This window comes from Gymnoscopelus braueri, assembly GCF_963280865.1.
Source record: "Gymnoscopelus braueri genome assembly, chromosome: 12".
Taxonomy (NCBI): Eukaryota; Metazoa; Chordata; class Actinopteri; order Myctophiformes; family Myctophidae; genus Gymnoscopelus; species Gymnoscopelus braueri.
In genome coordinates, this window is record NC_137614.1 from 26644426 (window position 1) to 26665690 (window position 21265).

A 21265-nucleotide genomic window follows, 5' to 3' on the forward strand; every position below is an offset into this window, starting at 1 on the left:
AGCGTGTTCAGCACTTATGGCAGGCGGTTCTCAAGCTGGGGGTCGAGACCCACAGCATGGATCACAAGATGATCTTAGGCGGGGAAGGGTTGAGTTCATATTAGATGATTTATATAGCATATACAGATGTCTTTCTCTAATATTTACATTATATAGACTTCTTCCAGTCATTTTCCAAATAAAATATCCTATAAAGTGTGTAGCAAATTAGGGTTTGGCATCATAGTTCATTCTATGAACTTTACAACATTCTCTTTACCACAGCAACAGGGGGGTTGCAAGAAAGTGCCCTGTCATTTTTGTGGTCACTACATGAAGAGGCTGAGATTGCTTTAAACCGTCCTGAAACATCTTTATGTTACATCACATCATACTGATAAAGAATATTATATAGAATAACATATTAACAGTTGTAGGAACAGGATTTTCTTCTTCTTTTTTGTGCTTAGAGCATTGGTAATCTGCAATGAGAGTGCCAGGGTGAATATATAGCACAGCATGCATCACTGGCTCAATAAGTTCCTTGTTCTGATTTTCTTTCCCGCACATAATCTAATTTTCAAACCCTGTAATTGGATTAGCGTCTTTCATGCAGAGTTCCGAAAACAACCCCAAATCACTCCCAGAACAGCACATATTGTTCAATCAATATGCTATTGCTACATCTTTTGTTGAACATAGCGTACCTAGGGTAACTTTATAAAACCTAGCATGTAAACGCTATATTTTGCAGTTATTGTTTCTCAAGAGAAGAATATGTGATGGATGCCAGGCCACAATCGCAATGTCGATTTAGTGTCTAGACCTGAACAATTTGGCTATTTCACGGTGATTGCTCAAAGGAACCATAATAGAGGTTTCCGAAAAATGATGACAGTGAAGAGTAGAGAGACTGACTGGTTAACCCATCCAATCCCGGAACGCATCTCTGTCATTTTAGATTTCTTTGGCTATTAAAAAATAGCAGATATACAAGCTCATAGTGCCACAATATGAGCTTGTAGATCTGCTATTTTTGAAAAATCGATTCAAAGATTTGTGCAAATCTTTGAATATACAAATGTTCGCTAAAAAATATATATACTCAAAGATTTGTACAAATCTTCACTATTTTTCAAAAATGGCAGATCTACAAGCTCGTGGCACGGCACTCTGTGTCGTGCTATGAGCTTGCACATCTGCTATTTTCTAAAATCTAAAATGACACAGATGCGTTGCCGGATTGAATCGGTTCATCCTTCCTGTCACAGACACATACAGTAACTCAAGGTCAAAAGGAACAGATGGACTTGTGACATTATAGCATTAGAGGCCAAGCATCTGGCCCCGTCGTTAAGGGGTAACCGGATGCTTTGATAGACGGTTTTAATGCATTCTAGTAATGTCATCGTTGGCTTGCATCTCACCATCCTACCAGGTCACATTTCAGCAAACATGCTAAACATTAAGCAAGACTGAGAGTGATTAAATGTTATCATGCCCCCTCAGCGGTTAAGTTAACAAAGTTAAGTAAAATTTTAAATACACTTTTAATGTATTCATTTGTAACTCATCTGATAGTGTACAAATGTAAACAAATGGGTAAGGGTATTTGGTTACATGTAAACACTCTCTGAGTGAAGTTAACACTGAGGATTTTACCGTGTCCTATTATGAATAAGCATTGCAGAATAGTGTTGGCAGTGAGCTGTATAATACTAATGAGCAGGGTTTTTTTCTTTGATGTGTATGTTTAGCATATATTTATTTGCCTTACTAGATTTCATGTGCAAGCATCGTCAAAATAAGAAAGAAAGAAAAAACTACATTTGAGCAGCTATTGATCTAGAGCTACTAAGGGACTGGGATTAATCAAAGCCTTGAAAGGCCTGCTGCAAAAGAGTGTATGTTACTGTGTTAATCACTTTGTTTGTAAATCCGTCCAATTAGCCAGCAGTGTGGCACTTTCACAGTCATCATCCTTTAATCCAGCAATACCGATTTCTAATGTTTTCCTTATGGAACATGTACTCTACAGCTAACAACGCTCGCAATAATAATCAAAGAATAGGTTGTATTTGTAATATAATAATTTCACAAGAAGCTTGCATTAGGCCTGCACTGATAGTACCTTCTGTCGAAACAAAATCCAATTGTACAAACAGTAGCTCTCCCTTATGGGAAGCCATATGTTACGAGGCTTGACTGCGGCTACTATAACAAGGGGTGTGTGTGTGTGTGTGTGTGTATGATCTGGTTTTAATGAGGTCAAGTTTGGCATTGAGATGATAAAAAATGTGTTCACAGAGAACAGTGCACATGCCGTGTCTTACCTTATCTAGCTTTGCTTCAATTTCCACAACCTCCGCCTCCACCTCATCGATATTTGCCCTGGGGGGGAAACATAAGGAAATGTTGGAGTGAACAGTGAACACTTTATAAATAACTGGTGGAGACTCCTGTCCTAATTTGAACCAAAACCACCATAATCAATCTCTATGTCTTTTTTTTTTAACAGAAAGTAATTTTCTCTCACTGGAAAGCACTGCCATTCTGCAATCTGCTTCTGATTTCTCCATGTCCTCAGACAGCATGCGGATGGGTGTTCCATAAATCGAAGAGTGTCAGAGGGCGGTTCTGGAGAGCCAAAACCCAGACATGTTCGAGCATAAAGGGCAGAAGTTTGGGGTGTACTGCTGAGGGAGCGCCCTTAAGTGACTAAGACACCGTCCCAGGAGCAGCTCAGCACAGTCACACAAATACACGACACACAGTGTGAGCAATCAATGTGACTTTTACCGTCGCGGACCAAAGCCTCAACGCACCTGTACCCACCGCAGCCACCGCTGCCCACACCAATATCAGAACCAACGCCACCACCACCACACCCAACCACATCTGGAGGTCCCTGGGTGGAGGATGATTTACAGCCAGGGGTGGGCTAACCGGCTGGCTGACGTCTACCCAAACATCATTCCTCAGAGGCCACAGCTGTGGGGCGGTTTCTCCCAATGCTCATCTGACAGCTTCATGTCAATAAGAGAGTGGGTTTATATATGGAGCTATATGGTCAGAGGGCGAAGGATCGTTATTCTCCTTGCTATCACTTTACTGCTGCCCAACCTCCAATGCCTGCTACATGCCTGACTGTGGGAGAGTATTATGATTCACCACTACTGTAACGGTAGAGGTTTCCACAGATTAGACTGCTAATGTACTCTTAACGAGGTATCAGTTAAACACAAACCCACATTTTAAATAAACGTTTTTATTAGAGAGAGAGAAAGAGAGAGAGAGATAGAGAGAGGGGAGAGGACATCTGGCTGCGAATTAAGACAACAGCCTCACACAGCAGCTTTGTAAAAGGAATATCTGTACCGTATTATCGACCATGAGTGGCTGCCACAATATGCATCCCTTTCTCTCTCTTACTGTCTCTCTCTCTCTCGCTCACTCTCTCTCTTTTTTTTGGTCGCTCTCTCTATGTGACTGTCTCTCTCTCTTCACCATATCCCTTGGCCTTGGGTGGATTAGCTTGCTTGGCTGGGCTGCAGCGTGCTCAGGGGGAGGAAGGACGGCAGGCACGTGCGCTCTCCTCTGCCTCTCCGCCCCCACAGACTCTACTCTCACTGCCTCCATCAAAATGGAAAATAACACACACACACACACACACACACATTAGAGAGAGAAATATCTGCCAAAAATAGGGAGGACTGGAAACATACATTACCTAACTAAGCGATACCATATTATTATTATTCCACGCACGTGTGTTATTGTAACCTCAACTGATCTCCTACAGGCCACACCCTGCTGCTCACCACGCCCAGCGACAATACTGCAGAGGCTGGCCCACTCATAAGGTTTTCATTGATATATATTTTTTAAGAAACATCCCTTTTTTATAATTATGTGATAATGCGGAGTCAAGAGAGAGAGAGAGAGAGGGGGGAGAGAGAGAGAGAGAACGCTGTTTGAGGAGGCCCATTTTCCTCACACTCTTCACCTGCATCCATTGGCATGCCAGTGATAGTCCAATTATACTTTATTTATGATAAACTGACAAGCACTTTCTAATGACCATTGATTCTACCTGCTATGGACAGTGATTTCATTGCCAAAGCCAAACCACATTGCAGATATCCTCTCTTCAACCCCCGTTTACCTGGCATCCCTATTTTGGGAATGTCTTTATAGGCACAAAAAATATATATATACCTATATAAAATAAATAAAAAACAAATTGTCAAAAAAAAAAGAGCCTCCCCCAAAAGAAAAATGTCAGATTTTTTTAAGCTTGTAGATTGTACATTGAGTTTGTAGATTGGCAAATTTAGATTTTTTTGTATAGGGCTTAAGTGGTTAAGGCAGGTACAATCAGATTCAAGGCTGGTGCTCTGAGTACATTTGGAGCACACCTAGTCTCAACAGAGCGGTTTCCTCCACAAGTGAAGCCAGCTCAGGCTTCAATGAGCCTTATGGTCGAAGGCCTTCTGAGCCCCTGGCCTGCCAGATGTGTCTCCCTAGCGTACGGTCGGGGGGCAGAGGGGGCAGGGGGGCTGGCTTGCAGGACAGCTGCTCCTGTCGGCCCCCGGGGGCCCCAAACCCCCACCTCCCCACCTCAATGCACATGCCTCTAATAATGGATCCACATAGACATCCCCCAGGCATGTAGCTATGGCAACCCTCCATTAAGTGGGCAGCAGCGGTCCCCGATGTGCTTGCGAGTTGACCCTAAAACTCACGCCACACACACACTGGAGTGGTCACTTTAGATAATAACATGATTCACACAACAAGGCCACTGAAAGCATGTGACAGACATGTCACCGTAAGGAGTAATCAATGGAACAGGCGCCATTAAAGAACCCATCAATAGACGTCACAAAGTGGCAGTAAACACTGGTTCAAATCTCCTCCACGATGAAAAGTAAGGGGCGTCACTGATTGACCAGCAGCAGTGCAGAGTTTATAATGCAGGTAGGTGTTATTAACCCTGGTGAAACGTCACACCCCACAGCAGGAGTTCAGAACCGGTTAGGGCAGACTGAAACCGACATGCAGCGGCTTGTCTTCGAGATTAATCTGGGATCGTTTTGGGGTTCATTTCTGACATGGAACATTGCCGTTCAAGGACCACAGCGGTGTTAAAAAAAGCATAATAAATGCAGAGATTGTGCTGTGCAAGCAGGGCTCCGGCTGGTTTCTGGCCCGTCAATGTGCTGACAGGGCGTCCAGAGAGAGGGAAGGACCTGAGGTGCCGTTTACTACAGCCGAACTCCCTGAGAGGAACGCACAACGACACGCTCCTCTTCTTTCACAAGCCACCTCGCATCTTAACTAAAGTCACATGGTGCCTGACCGCACGCAGTCAAATCCTCACTGTTAATTCAACTCTGAGAGTGTAAAGAAATTCCATTCTTTACGGCCTCAGAGCTAAATTAAGACAGGATATGACTGTGCAGAGAGAGAGAGAGAGAGAGAGAGAGAGAGAGAGAGAGAGAGAGAGAGAGAGAGAGAGAGAGAGAGAGAGAGAGAGAGAGAGAGAGAGAGACTTCATTGAAAAAGGTGTAGCAGCATTATTTGCATGCTGCAGTATGAGCGCTCCCAGACCCTCATTTCTATCTCTCATCTGTTTCTCTGCGAGCTGGATGGCTGAGAGTGATTGCAGCTGAGCACAGATGCCCCAGAGGGCTTGTGTTTCGGGAGACCAACCCAGGCAGAGTGGCCCGGTGGCCTGTGTATGGGTAACGAGCAGGTGGGAGGCCGAGGAGACAGTCAACACCGGGCCCAGGTACTACTGACCCCTAAAAACACAAGCAGCCATGGGCTCCCAGACCCAACCCGCCAGCTGGGGTGCATCAACTGAACCTACAAGAGGTGGGAGTTCCAGCGTGGGAACCAATGGGCAAGGCCGTTTGCATTGCTGTCCCTCAGTTCCTGCGCTGCGCCAGCATACAAATGAGAACAGCTGTATAGCTCAGCCTGGATGCTCGCTTCAAGTGATCCCTCTGTAATCAGTGAGCTGTTTGATTTTAATCCGCTCTTTGCTCTCTCTCACACTGCTCAATATACCTTTAATCTGAGCTAAATTTAACAACCAGCAAGCAGGATTTAATCGATAAGGGAGAGGGAGCTGTTTGGGAGACCACACTGCAAATCAGTAGCGTAAATTAAAACTTCATTTACTCAATTGCGCAAGGGTATCACTTGCGGAAAATATGCTGATCTACAAGCTCACAACACGCCACAATGTGAGCTTGGCTCAGGCTTCAGTTTCACTCTCGGAGTGAAAGTAACACCCCAGAGTCGTTGCCCTTGCAGTGCAGGGCCAGGATGAGAGGCGGGGCGGCGAGGGTGGGTAAGGGAAAGGAGACGGGACGGCTCTGTCAGTCTGAGGGTCCCATTGTGACATGGCATGACAGCATTTTGTTCGAATATTGATTGCTTTATAGTGCCTTAAATGAGGTCGGATTGTGAGGCTGAATGGGTGATTGGAGGGGGTGGTTCCTGAGCATGTTCCCTTCAGCTCTGCTGAGCAGCAGACTTGCCTGGTTTATTCTTAGCTGCATGCATGGCTTCTAATGCCCAAGCCCTGTCCAGCTCTCCTCTCTCCTCCGCTCGTGAGAAGGCTGGCCCACTACTACACAGGCTAATGCAGAGTCAGAGCAGGTGCCCCCTAGCTATGCTATGTCAAGCAATTACTGTATAGTACCAAAGCTCCAGCTTAAATTTCAGAGTTGGCTGGACACGCGCAAAAAATATCCTACTTCTCCACACAGTCTCTACCAGCCATCCTGCAGAGTGTAAGAGGGAGACTCATATTTCAATCACCGTACTATGCCTTATTTGTTGGCATCTTCCAAAATAATTGCAATTATCCAGTTGGCGCCATACATTTTTCAACATTCCATTAACTTAAAATTGCAGTGCCAGAACCATTCATCTGTAGTAACACGAGTCACCCGACCCTAATGCTTTTAGGGTGGAGGTGGCAGGAGCAGTTCAAATGCCTCCCAAAATACCCTTCCTTGAAATGCCTTCAAAATCCAGGCTATTGCTTCACGAGCCCAGGCTTCTATTTCCAATTGAAAGCTTACATGCTCTCCTCTTACTCAAATTGGAAGAAGACCCCAACCCTGCTATCAACAGCGGTCCCATCCCATTACTGCAGACCCAAAGAGAGAGTGCTGTTGTTGCTACGTGAGCCTCAGACGGTCTTCAACACACGTCTGCACTAATGGCTTCACAGACCATGACATGTGTGTTCTCCAGCAATAATTACTCATTTATGCCTCAATTACAACATGCCAGGAGCCCGGGCATTAAGCTGTCATCGGATGAGCAGATTCACTTGCATGTTCTGTACGAGTCGTGTACAAACGGGGCCAAGTTGTATCCATCACAGGGTTACAATTTTTGAGGCGCTGGACAATATTTTCAGTCTTGCAGCGAGCGGATGGTTTCTTTCTTCCCTTCCCCCTTCCAGTGTCCTACTGGGCCAGATACTTGGGTGTAGCCAACAGCTGAGTGGCAGCCATTCACCAAACCCCGTTTCCAAGGCAATCGCCAAATAGACTTGCAGACAGTGCCCCCCCCCCCACCACCACCACCACCCGCTCGCACAACTACTCATTCAGTAGATTGAATACAGCAGGACCACCAACAGCTTGCAGTACTATACATTTCCTAACTGAGGATTGGTGGGTCTAAGCTTAAGCTTCTCTATCAACCTGCTGTCTGACACTGAGTTCAGGCAAATTATGGGCTTTCATGCAATTAATGACTCCTGGTCATCTCATCTCATTACTTTAAACAGGAAGCCATGGATTTTGTTTGTGGGTGCTTCGGCATCCCCACAGCGGACCAGTTGTCTGAATTGACTCCAAAGTTTAACTTGCCATAAATATCGCTCATGGGTCTGGGCATTGAACTGGCTACTTCCCCCTGTTTCAATTTGCATACAAATTGTACACTTTGCATAAACACTCAATTTCGGATCCAGATTATGGCCACTAGGGGACCAGCCGTAATTGTGCATGGGCCATCTACATAGAACTGCAGGGAGCACATGCCCCCATTCACATCAACAGGGCTTCAGTGGAAAGTTAGCTGCTCCAGGTTCCTCTCGGTTCACATCTGAAAGGACCTGAGCTGGTCACATCATGTGGGCACCGTTGTTAAGGTGGCGAGACAATGGCTCACTGCTTAGTATGGAAGATTGGGGGAGGGGATATGGGGGTATGGGTGAGCGAGGGTGTGGTTTGGTTGGTATGGGGGTGTGTGTGTGTGTGGGAGGTATCGAGGGGCTCGGGAGGTGTATGAGGGGCTTTTTAGGTACGAACTGCTTGGTAACAAAGATGGGAAAATGGAGTATGGGGGCAGTGCAGGCTATGGGGGTGGGTGGGGTGGGGGAGTTTGTATGGGTATGGGGGGTAGGAAGGGGAAGATGGGAGGATATGGCGGGGGTAGGGGGTGTTATGGGGGATGTGTTTTTTTTTTTGGGGGGGGGGGGGATCTGTCAGGTAGGAAGCGCCAGATTACGCCAGATTATTTTCTAGTCAGGAAGTAGATGATTTTCAGGTGTCCAAAAGTTATGGTCACCACACCGCACGCACAAACTATTGCAAACGGTCGGACGATGGCACCTTGTTGTGCGCATGCGTCAGAGGAAATCAGGTGAAATAACTATTCACACCAGTGGCTGCAGTCCTCAGACAGCTTGGAACAAAACAAAAACACAGATTTATTTTGCGCTAGGCTAGTCATAGTACTGCTTTGCTTTGGAGTTGGTCGGTATAGGAATTGAGAGTTGAGAATATGGTATCTAGTTCAAATGTGCAACGGGCAATGTCTCTGGCTTATCTAGGCTTGCTCCTGCACCAGAAGCAGACGAGAGGTCTACTTCTCTACGGAGCCTTCACCCCCCCTCTCTCCCCCCTCTCCACCGCCCCGCTGCTACCGACGGGCAGTAGCTGTTGGTAGCCTACCGAGCATGTTTGGTCGGCTTTCAAACGCTTCCTTACAGCTTATGACCCGCCACGACAGCGTGCACACCGCCCATTTGACAACAGATTTTCGGCCACAGCCGCTTTCCAACGCTTACCGCCGCCGATGTCGGTGTGGTCGAGAGCTACCTTAAGAAGAACTGAAGTAATGCAGTGTGAAAACTAAATAGAACAGTCAAATCAAAATAAATCGTATCCACTTTAAAAACAGGAAAAAGTTTTCAAAAACTGAAATTTGACCGACATCATTGGTCCTCTGACAACTTCACCATGGCTTGTGCCCAATGATGCACCATGCAGGACTCCCCACACTCCCCCAAGGGCACTCACTCAGTAAAGTAGCGACTTAAGTGACAGTGACAGGCCTAACTGCTACCTGGCCCAGCAGCGTCCTCACGTGCCTAAATAGAGGGGCGTACTGTATGTCAGTCCTCTCTAAGGATGTTGCTAAGTCTCATACAATTCTGAAGAGGGCAGTGAGATACCGTACAGGCTGAGACCGGAGGAAATTTCCGCTGCCGTTTCTACACAAACAAACCAAAGACCACTAGTTTAAGCCACTTGGTTGGGTGGTTGTGGCAACTGACAGCCCTGGCCATTTACGAGGTTCTAAGATACCCAAACTTCAGATTAAAATTATTTAATGAATATCCCAACACATACAGGTTGGCAGTGGTGCTACAAGTAAAACAAATGTTGTTGCACTCTGTCTGAGCACTGTTATATGCTTACAAAAACATTTCAGTGATATCTGGACAAAACCCTTTTCTTTTGGAGACTAAAACACTATCTATCCTCTACTGTTGCCTAATTCATACTTAGGCACATGGTGGTGCCACTTGTCAAGAATCAGTCATTATTGGCAAGTCACACCGTAGTATAAATTAGGGTTCACTCTGTGTGTCCTCCTCCGTCTCCAAGGGAGAGGACATGTGTACTCACCACAGCTGACATGCTATGCATGCCAACAGTGTCCCGTCTGTCTTACCAGCATGTACTGTATGGCCTACCGCTGATGATGCCTATGGGACAGGTGCCTGAGCACACCTTTTCTGGCTGACACCGGCAAATAACTTAAGGAGCGAGAGAGAAGGTGGCGTTAACAAGTACACCATTTGTGCTGTATCTCCCCCTGCACAGAACTTGCAAAGGCATGCATTGGGTTTATTTTGGAGTCAATTTGCATATGGAGACCAGCTGAGATCGTGTCAGTCAAACAGAGAGCTATAAGCACACACACACACACACACACACACACACACACACATATACATGCACACACAGTCCAGAGAGAAGAGACAGGGAGAAGAAATAGAGAGAAAAATAAAAAGAGAAAAAAGAAGGGGAGATAAGAGAATGCGTGTTTAAGAGTTTGCGTGTCAGGAGCTGGGGACTTGTTCTTGGCTCACATAACATATTCCCCTCTTGACTGCACACTGACCCTCCAAAATCAACACTCCTTATTTTAGAGAGAAGATATCTAGTCTGTCAGGGGGTTGAGACTAGTCTAGAGTATTCTACCTCGGATGACCAGGCTGCCCGCTGAGGCTGAACTTTTGCCTGTCTGCTTTCTGCCGCACCTCATGTGTGCCACACCCCTGTGTCTGGGTCACCAGCCTCAAACTCATTCCCGTACACGTCCGTGGTGCTTCTCCACCACATAGGGACCACAGCAACACATAAATCATGAATGAGCAGCATGCCTGAGAGAGGCACTATATGTTCTTGTGGAAATCGGTCCCAAAACAACAGCCCCAAAACAAAGTTGCAGAAGACTGGAAAATAAAGCAAAAGCTTGCCGAAAAATGCGTTTTCTATAAAAGTGTTGTTGGTTTCACTTCATTTGGTGTAGGAGAGATGACCTCTGATTTTCAGGTTAAAGTGATAAAGGTTCAGGTTTCAGGACCCTTCCTAATACAGAAAGTGTTACTCTAAAAATGAGTTGTTCATCATTTGGATATTAGATCACGTGGCGATTTGGTGGCTCGGCCAGTTAATATATTGACCGCATAATTGCAATGTCCTACAGAAATTGTAAAGTTTTGAGGACAGGACCACCTGTCTTTTTGAATGTGTCCATAACGCATATGTGTGTGCGCGTGAGTGTGTGTGTGTGTATGTATGTATGTGAGGCTGCGTGCGCACAAATGCAGACGCAGATGTGTGCCGTGTGTGAAACACTTCAAATGTAGCAAAGCATTTTCTCTGCCGTTACAAAACCTGCTGTTCGAGTATGGCTCTGAGACCGTTAGTGTCTCCTTGGGCCTTGAACAACATGTGCACATATTTTCACTCCCTCCCTTGGAGAGAGAGACATTAGTTCTGGCCCTGTCCAACAACCAGCAACGGTTCACAGGCTCTCAGCCCAGCCAAGCAGTAAAGCAGCCAGGCAGGCAGGCAGGCAGTCCCCAAGCAGAGGATAACATTCCCGTTTAATCTGACCACATGAATCCCATCTTCTTAATACTCCTATGTAGAGCGGGAAACAGAGACGCATTCTTCAGCAGAGACATTCAAACCAAACAAGACTCCTCTGGCTCATGAGAACCATGTTCCTGCTACAGTATGCTCCTGCTGCCAGCGTTTGTAATATGGAAAAGGCCCAGGAATAAAATAACGGTCAGGTCCCGCTTTTCATTCTAACACAATTTTTTGATAGTGCTCGTTCCCTGGCGAATTAATGTAGTGCAAAAAAACGCAGAAACCACGCGATAAATGTAGGCATGTTTTAACAAAAAACGGGCGGTCTTAAAGTGGCATTAAAACAAAACAGAAACATTCAGCGGATGTTGTTATTCAAATATGAATGCTCTGCAAGTTAAGTAGGGAGAGCCATCTAGTACAATCATCGCACTACCATCTCACATAAATGGAAAGCATTATTTAAATAGAGACATTATCACATTCACACAGACACACACAATCACACACCAGTAGGCTTAGGCCCCCCGAGAGTCCTGACCTTGTTGCGACCCCTGCAAAACGGTGACCTAACCTCTAGGGAGAGAGCAGCTGCCCCAAGGGTTTCTGCAGGTTTCAACAACGAGTTTTTGTTTTAAAACCTTTGTAAGAAAGAACATAAATTAGTGGTTATTGGTTCCATTGTTGGTTTCATTTTGTAGTTTTGTTACTGAGTGATCAGTACAAATTATTCCCCAAAACACATTTAAAAGTGAGACTGAACTTCATAAAAGTAATGTTTAACTTCATGATCCAATCTATTGTAAGACCTGACCAAATTGTATTCAGGACATTTTACGGCCTCGAATTCAGATAACTGGATTTGAGACTTTTTAAGACTTTTTAAACCCTGTGCCCCTGGATCACACAGGAGGTTCACAGGCAGCACAGACTGGCAGAGAAGGGGTTCTGCGCTAGCCTAACCTGCCAAAAGAGACACAGTCTCTCCCAGTAGGCATCTCCTCTGATTCTTCACAGTCAGAATCAAGGGAACAGCGTGTCAGATGGACACAAGACGCTTGTTCTGACCAACAGCAACAGCTGCGGCTCTCATTGGCGGTCTTTTTTTCACTCAATCCATTCAACTACAGCTCTCCCCGTTCAACTGCAGTGTGGAAAATAGGACAAGGACATTGGAAACTTAAAGTAAATGAGAAGTATAAAAGGCAAAACCACAGAACAAATTTAGTTCTGTCAGATACACTGTATATGAGAGAGAGGTGGCTAATTCAAGTAGCCCTGTTTCTAGTCAAAAATGCTATATGAAGTCATTTAGTGACTTCTGAAGTTTCTGTGATGCCTCAATAACGGCAATAACATTGTTGCCATGTTAACTATCCTGGCTCAGGGCTTTTGGGCAAAACATCTGGATCATCTAATTTTAGCCTCTGTCCAGACAGAGGCAGATTTAAGGGGACATGACCTGAGCAAATCCATACTTCGACTAATAGAACAGAATTAATTTGCGCATGTCAAGATAATTGATGTCCCTGGTCAGTGTGCAATTTAAAAATCATATAAAAGCACGTCCCGGGCACCCAAAATTATAACCCACAGGGTTCACATGCGGCAGAAAGTCACATGTTTTTCTCTCCTACCGTATCTTGACATGGAGCTATTCTTTCCTGTGTCAGCCTTTCCACTAAAATGTCAAAAGCTCTGATGACGAGGCAGCTTTGGAGCAGATGTCTTCTGCACAATATTGCCTTTCATTCAAGAAGTCAATACGACTGGATACACTTCAGTATCGCAGATGGACATAAAAAAAAACGTAGGAAAAATGTGTCTTTGTACCGTACTTGCTGGGAAGAAAACAGTAACTCTATTACACAAGCCGTTGTTCTTCCATTGTTGCCTCTTACAAGCATCCTTTCAGAGCATTTCCAAATTGTTTGGATAACCTGATAGCAGCCATTATTCTGTGGGTCCCAGAGGGACATGACTGTTATTTTTTTGCAGCCTGGCTGTCCGTCAGAGATCGAGGGCTAAACAGCGGTGGTACACTGGGTTCAGGGCCAATGCTTACCGGGTAATGGACAGGGGATTTGTAACCGCATGGCTTGGGGACGTGTGTCCATTCTAAAGCCCCTGGCTATGGCTAAAGCCTTGAGGAGGACATGGGGGCAGGAAGGAGGGCATTGTGGAGGCTGGGTGGTCAGTGGGAACTGTGGGATCACATCCAGCAAGCCATCACTGAACTGTAGCGTCCCACCTGGACCTAATCACAACATTTTGGAGTTATTGTTGAAGACACATGAACCCTAGTGTCATGATAGGTGAACATTTGGCCAAAGTAGGAGAGCACTCAGGCAGAAATAGCACATTTTGAAAGATGTTTGAATATTTTCACATACAATGACATGCCCAAAGTCTGTCCAGTGTTTCCTCGCCCATGCCATAACAATGCTCCCCCCCCCCCCCCCCGCAAGTCCAAATCACAACAGAAGTTACCTAAAAGCACTTTCACATTTAGATCACACGTTTTAATTAAAGAAACTAAATATAAAGAAACAAAATATTTGTTTGTCATTTACATTATGTATGTGCTTTCAGACCACTGAATTACCAGCCTGTGTTTTATTCAGTTTAATTTGGGAATCCATTTCAATCATTCTCGAGACTCCCAAGACATTCTCTAAACACTCCAGATGTGAACAAATTTGATACGCAAGGATTTGATCTGCAAGGTCACATGGCCCCAAAATACTTGAGAATGTATTCAAACCTTGGTGGTCCATACCACCCCCCCCGGCCCATCTGTATCCAGCCCAGGCACCACCCCCCACAAACCAGAAAACCTAGGGGAAACACTGCAGTGTCTGTGCGTTTTATAATTATTGAACCTATGAAAAGTATTAACAAGCTCTTGTGACTAAATGATAACTACAATGAATGGGTCCATTGGAACACTGGTTCTATTTCCTGGAAAGTAACGGTTTTGGACATACAAGGTTTCGGCATGACATTGACATGTTACTCTTTTCCCCTGTCCTTCCTGCCGACAGTACTTTTCTTTGGCAGTTGAAGTGGAATGCAGCAACGAACGAACAAAACACACAATGCATGGGAATACTGCCATAAGTACCTTGTGACTATGAACTGGAGTAGTGGTGGGTGAAGTCATTTTGTAAAGTTAACTTAACTCTGATATATCAACATTCCTATCCTAATGTTTATCACTTAAACTTTTTTAGTTGATCCAACCGCAAGGTAAACAACATGCACTGCTTAGTTAATTTAATCACATGCAAAATGAGGGACTGGGAGGGACAAGGAGATGTCTGATGTAACTGTCTGTAACTATAGGCTAGGCCAAATATCAGAATGTACAGTTAATAGAGCATTAACAGAAAAGGAAGGAAGAGAGAGAGAGAGAGTTTTGAACAAAATTGGAGTTATTGTACATTCGCACAGTCGCACTAGCCTCATACTGTATAATATTATTATCTGCCTTTGGGCTTCATGACAAACCTGCTGGATATAGACACTCACACTATGCATTATGACAAACCAGCTGCTGGGATAGACACTATACAATATGACAAACCAGATGGGTTACACTATGCATTATACACTATGCATTATGCAGTGCAGGCTCTAGCAGTAGCTGTGTACCCCATCAGTGTTGGAGAGGTCACGCAATTAGGCCACAGAACAGAAGACCACTGGGAAAAGGGCACTTCAGACAGGAAACAGAACAGGACAACAAAAGCCGTCATGTAAGGGAAGTGTGACAGGGCTTAACCCTTTCAGTACAACAATGCTTGAGTCATTTCTCCGCCGAGTAATGACACCAAACTAACGAGAACTATCGTCTGAATGACACACTGCTGCTGGTTACGAGCACGTCATCGAGTCCACCCACGTGGGGCAACTTATCATTTGAGTCTCAATACGTGGTGTGTTTATCGATATAGAAGACGTCCGTCTTTGAGAGATGGGGGATGAGACAGAACCATTAGGGCGAGTGTGATCCCAAAAATAACAGACAGGGGCCTAGCGGTCCAGGCACCTAGGCTCCAAAGTAGCCTGACAGCGCGTCGCGGGTTCGAGTCCCGATCCCGGCGGATTTTGCTGCATGTCACTCCCCATCTCTCTCCCCATTTCCTGTCAGACTACTATCCTATCAATAAAAGCCCCAATAAATTATAAAAAATGTAAATAAAAACAACAGGCAGAAACAAACTGACGAGCCAGAGAAATGATGTGAGACACCTTGGCTGGCAGTGCGGGTTTATATTAACACAGGGTGGTCCAACATGACTGCAATGTCATGTAAAAAATGTCAAAGATGATATCGAGTGAGAGAGACGAAAACACACGCGCGCGCACAGAAGCCGGCAAATCCCTGATCTGTGAGAATTGGCCCGGACAATGTTCTATTGTAAGGAGACGGACAATGAGACCAAAGATACAAGGCCAAACGCAGCCTCTCTCTGGGCGTCCCACCAGGCCGCCTGGGTGAATGGGTGCAGAGGAGAGTGCCTGTCATTTGAAATATGTCTGTGAAATAGCGGAATTCTATCAGGAAAAAAAAACTAAAAACATCTTGCATCCCATAGACCAGTGGTTCTTAAACGTTTTCATGTCAAAGGACCCCCAAATTAATATGTATTTGTGGACCGCCATCTGAAAAGATTTAGTGCTAGGTACCCCCATTCAATTTTAAAAGATTTGTTTTTAAATGGCAGATCTACAAGCTCACAATTAGCATGATTAGCATAATAGTTAAAGTGGTAACATTTATTTAGATGCAATCTTAAAATAATGTGGCTAGGGACCCCCTGGAACCCCCCTTAAGGACTACTGGGGGTCGTCTGAACCCACTTTGAGAAACACAGCCGTCGACTGCCACCATGTCCAGCAGCGGTGGTGGTGATGGTAGGGCTGAGCTGGGAGCTCCCGGCATTTTTGTGGGCTAAACATGCAGCTTGGCTCACACTAGAAAGACATACCAGACGCGTGAAGCATTCAGCTCTTTCCTGTCTGAAAAACTCGCAGGGAGATGGAAGTCGCAGAAACAACGGGCCACACTGAAAAGAGCAGAGACTGCTTCCATATGGATCCTGCTAACAGGCGTTTAGGTTTGAGCACACTTAAATGCTCCAAAGCTCTAGGTCTCTCTCTTTTTCTTTTTACATGCATGCTTGCAAAAGCAGAGATGGGGATCAACGTACACGGAGCTGCCTCGCTCAGTTCACACCAAGTTTGAGACACAGTCTAAACAGCAGACTCATAGTTTACACAGGCGTCCGGAGCTGCTGCCCGCTCACGCTACACACCCATATATCATCCCGACTTCTCGGCAACGCTAACGTTTACGCAGCAGGCCGAGAGAGAGTCAAGAGACAACGGGAGAGGTTGAAGGTCCTGTCACTTCCTCCCATCCTTCCCCCAGGTGTTTCCTCTGGCCTGAAGTCAGCACTGTGCCCCTGACGTCAATGTGTTTGCCCTCAGTGAGACCCCATGCCATCAGGACCAGGATGTTGATGAAACATCTGTGTCAACCAGCGTGCCGTAGACAGAACCAGACCCCTGCCATTGTGATGGAGAAAGCATAACAAGCTGACAAAAACGAGGGAAAGGGAGGGGTACCCAGATAATGCATTAACTAACCTATACACTGCGACTGCTGGTTATGGTCTCGCACCAGCATCTTTAGATATGGAAAGTATCTAGGTTAGCAACAGCTAGGCTATTCTTTGAGAAAACGTAATATGCTACTACTGTGAGCCCCCTGACAGGATGAGGGGGTTAGATTCAATGGCAATAAGGCAGAAAATCAACCTTGACATTTGATGTGCCGTAATGACGCGGTGAAATGAGGCGTGAGATAGCTGTCTCTCCTCAGTTAGCGATGGTGAAAAATGGCAATAACAATGGTTCTCTTGAGAATTTGATCTTGTTCTTCTCTGGGACTCAGACTAATGGGAGAATGGAGCACAAGTGTACAAACGGGAGAGGAAAAAAAAGGGTTTCAGTCATGGCTCATCAATGTGTACACTGAACCACACAGTCCCCAGAGAAAACAATGCATAATGAGTTAACTCAGGCTCATCTATCTACAGTAAGTATACCGTATGCTAATGACCATTTCCCATCATGCCTCTGGAAAATGCATCCCAAACATTAAAATGTTTGATGATTAGTGATCAAAATGGGCAACACACTGCTAATTCAGAAAATAAAAGTATAGAGAAGAGTTATGGCCATTAAACAGTGTGTCGGTTACAGCTGCAAGTAATGATTATCGTCATAATCTTTTTTTCATTTTACAAAAACATAGCATTTTGGTGACAGTCCACGACACATCGATTATTTGATTACAAAGGTTTAATTTGATAATAGTTTTCAAGCAATAATCGATTGATAACCATTACAGATCTGTAACTCTGAGAGTGTACAAATAGAACCAAATGAACCCATAAGAGTCCAGATCTGCTCTCAAAGTTAACACTTTTGTCTTCTAGTTCCATGTGATGCGCCCGGATGCAGAGTCAGGATTCCGCAGTGACTCAGCCCAGCGGAGACAGGGTGGGTCGAGGCACAGAGGGAGTCAGCAACCTCATCACAGTCTCACCGGATCGCTGCCGTTCACTCAGAGCCCCCTTTTTGAATATTTCACAAAACTGACGCATTTCCTGACCCGTCCCTACTCTATACCCAGCCGAGGCCAAGCCAGAACCAGGAAGTTAACCCTCCCACTCACTCACAGAGGAAAGCAAAAAGTAGAAGGGAGAAAGAGAGTGAGAGGAATAGTGATGGAGAAAGGGAGAAATCAAAAACAGATGCTCTTCTTGGTTACACATCGTGTGATTCAGCATTTCAAAACCGGAGCCTGTAGACCTGAACTCAGGAGGCAACTTAAATTCTCTCCCTCTCCCTCTCCCTTATGCTTTTGCGGAAACAGCATAGCTGGAAAGCTGTGAAACCCCCGATGTGAAATGGAGATCAAGAAAATGCCAATCACACTCTCCCAAGGCAACCGACACCGAGGGACGGGATGCGAGAGTCTTGTATTTGTCCTGTTACGCTGTATTTAATACGACGGAGAATGGCTTGGATGGCTTGAAATCCCAAACTGCTATCAATAACGTCACCAAGTTTCCTGAACCGTGGGGTGATAAATGGATATGAATGGGACACGCAGGTCCTGGGGCAAAAGGTGATGTTTACACACCTGGAAACGCCCCCCCTTTCCCACACGAGACTGGTGTTCACCAGAGGAAGCATTTCAGAGACATTCCATTACACAGCAAAATCTGTTACTCGTAACTCTCCTGTCAGCCCCAAATGGTAAGCCCATGCATATTATTGTAAAGCTGTGTGTGTGTAAATCACTGCAGTCATCCCATGAAACACACATTCAACTGGTAAGCCCAATACTGTACATATTACTGTAAAGCTTTGTGTCTATATAAATCACTCCGAGTCCACTGTCATCCAATGAAACACAAGATTCGCACAAACACACATATTCAACAAATAAGTCTGTAGGCGTTCTCTGGGAATAGCAGAGCAACTGCACAGATGAAGTATAAAACTCAGGCTAGTAGTAATGCTTAATTATGCTACGTCATACGGAGGTGTGGTGCACCGAAAATAGCCGATCTAAAAGCTCACAACGCGTTGCATCCGTGACATGTTCTGAGCTTGTAGATCTGCTCTTATATATCGGGCTTTAATGTACAGTCGCAGCTATGTAGCCACGGGACTATGGTGCCCAACGTGCAATTATTGTCTGACAGGACAGGACAGTCCCTCACGTGCTGCTGTTAGCCTTATCATACTACTGGGTAATCCTTCATAATGGCAAATCCCCTCCACTTGTTTAAAGCACAGCTGACAGCTGAGCAACGAGACGGCATGAGCTGGAGTTGAACGGAGTCCTGGGCAGGAAATTGGACATTTTCCAATTAGGGTTTTATCTCAAACATAAAGCACTGTCGATGGAAAACGGAAAGACGTCATCTCAAAGGGGTCTAAGATCTCCTAGATCTCCTCCTAAAGCCTGACCCCTATGAACAATATTTGTAGGTTACCCACTCGACAGGGATAAAACGATTTAAAACAATCTAAGCTCTTGAAGCAATTTAATTTGATGTGAAAGCGACACAAACAAAACATGTTCAGAGAAGAGTAGAATGGGACAACTGCCACACAGTCTTGCAGCTCTGGCAAATGGTATGGATAATCCACCGGGGAGTCAGGGACATTAGTCAGACCATTTATATTAAATCAGAATTATAGTCCATTTTACACGGCAGCCAGCAATCCTCAATGGAGTCACGTTGCATCCTGGGCTTAACTCAACTCAGCATGGGTCACAAAGGTTCAAAGGTGCACAGATGATACTAATCCAACACTGTGGATTCCAGCCTCTTGTAGGCTATGCTGTGGTCCATGGTGTGGTCTAATATTACACTGAGCCAAAGGTCTCTGGCCTGTGTCATAATAATGCCAACATACCCAATAGACACCAACAGTTTAAGCGCACAGTATAAAGCGTTTACAACTCTGTGGCAAAACCCATGATTGGGTTTGTCTCTGGTTGAAATCAGAGCTCTCCTGGTACATTATCAGGAGGAAAAGTGGATTTCCCCCTCTAAACAGCATGAGACATCTGATACCTAAGCACTATACTGAATTGAGATCAGATGTTTGGTCTAGAATACCCAAATCCAATCTACTGGGGGATACAAAATTATAACTTTACTATATCATTTTATTCGACCATGCCGCAGTGTAAGACCAAAGGCCCAGACGGTCTAAATTGACTGAGTTTAAAATCTATTTGTGTTCTTTAACATTCACTGGTCCAGCTTGTTTTCTGCCCACCCAGCCTCACATTAGTCATCATTAGGTCCATTCACCGTAGGTTGTGATAGGAATACTAATGTCAGTCTACTCTGAATCATCCATCATTTAAGGCTCAGTAGTTACCATAGTGCTGATTCAATGTCTAAAACACAGCATGCACAACCTGTGGCAATACCGGATGGCTGGGGTGAAAGAGAGGCGACCGGAATTGAGCAAGAATGACAGCAATACGATTAGATTTCACCCCACTTAATAAACTGTTCACACACTCGGCCGCAGGCGGCTGTGCGTAAATGGTGGCAGGAGAGCGAGTCTTAAGCCGAACCGACATATCAGTCCTGCCGATATATGGGTCATTATTTGATTTTAGTTAAATGTTCTTAAGAAACTTAAATCAAATCAAACGTTTTCAAATTGATTTCAAATCAAAAAAATATTTTTCAGTCAAAACATTGGTAATCGCCTAATCGGTGGACGACTCTCCAAAATCAGGATCAGCCACGGACTGAAAAATCTGCCATCGGTCAGGATCTAAGCGAGTGTCCCTGTTAGTGCTGGCCCAAATCCCAGGTCTCTTTATCACCTATAAGGACGCCTAATGGAAGTAGATTAACACACTGATCAGAATGCAGCGCCCTGCTCCACACGGCTCTTTGTGTGTGCAGTGTGTGAAACGTCTTGCTATTCATCAACATGAAATGAGAGCGACAGACAGCCAGGGCTCATGCAGAGAGTTCCCCCTCCAACACAAAAGGCTTAGGGGGTGACATCATCGCTGCATCCCAGAGCCATTTCACCACGGCTTACTCTCTGCTCATTTTATTAACCTAGAAAAACAATAATATCCTGAGTGTTAATTTAACCACTTTCAACCTGGCGTCCATATTTTGGACATTGGTCATTATCGGCAAACATTTTCAAACAATGTGTGTCATAGCCTATGTCGAAGTAGGGCTTACTAAAGTTAACTCCAGTATAATCACAAATGTATGTTGTAC

The 21265-nt window shown here is 45.0% G+C and overlaps 1 protein-coding gene across 3 annotated transcripts in view; it reads right to left on the reverse strand.

Moving 5' to 3' along the window:
* Positions 1 to 21265, reverse strand: part of acap3a (ArfGAP with coiled-coil, ankyrin repeat and PH domains 3a) — a 63125-nt gene that overhangs the window by 35259 nt on the left and 6601 nt on the right. For all 3 annotated transcript variants that reach the window (XM_080444397.1, XM_080444398.1, XM_080444396.1), the window contains exon 2: positions 2313 to 2370. In XM_080444397.1, coding sequence (XP_080300523.1) covers positions 2313 to 2370 — 58 coding nt within the window. The remainder of the gene's footprint in view (positions 1 to 2312; positions 2371 to 21265) is intronic.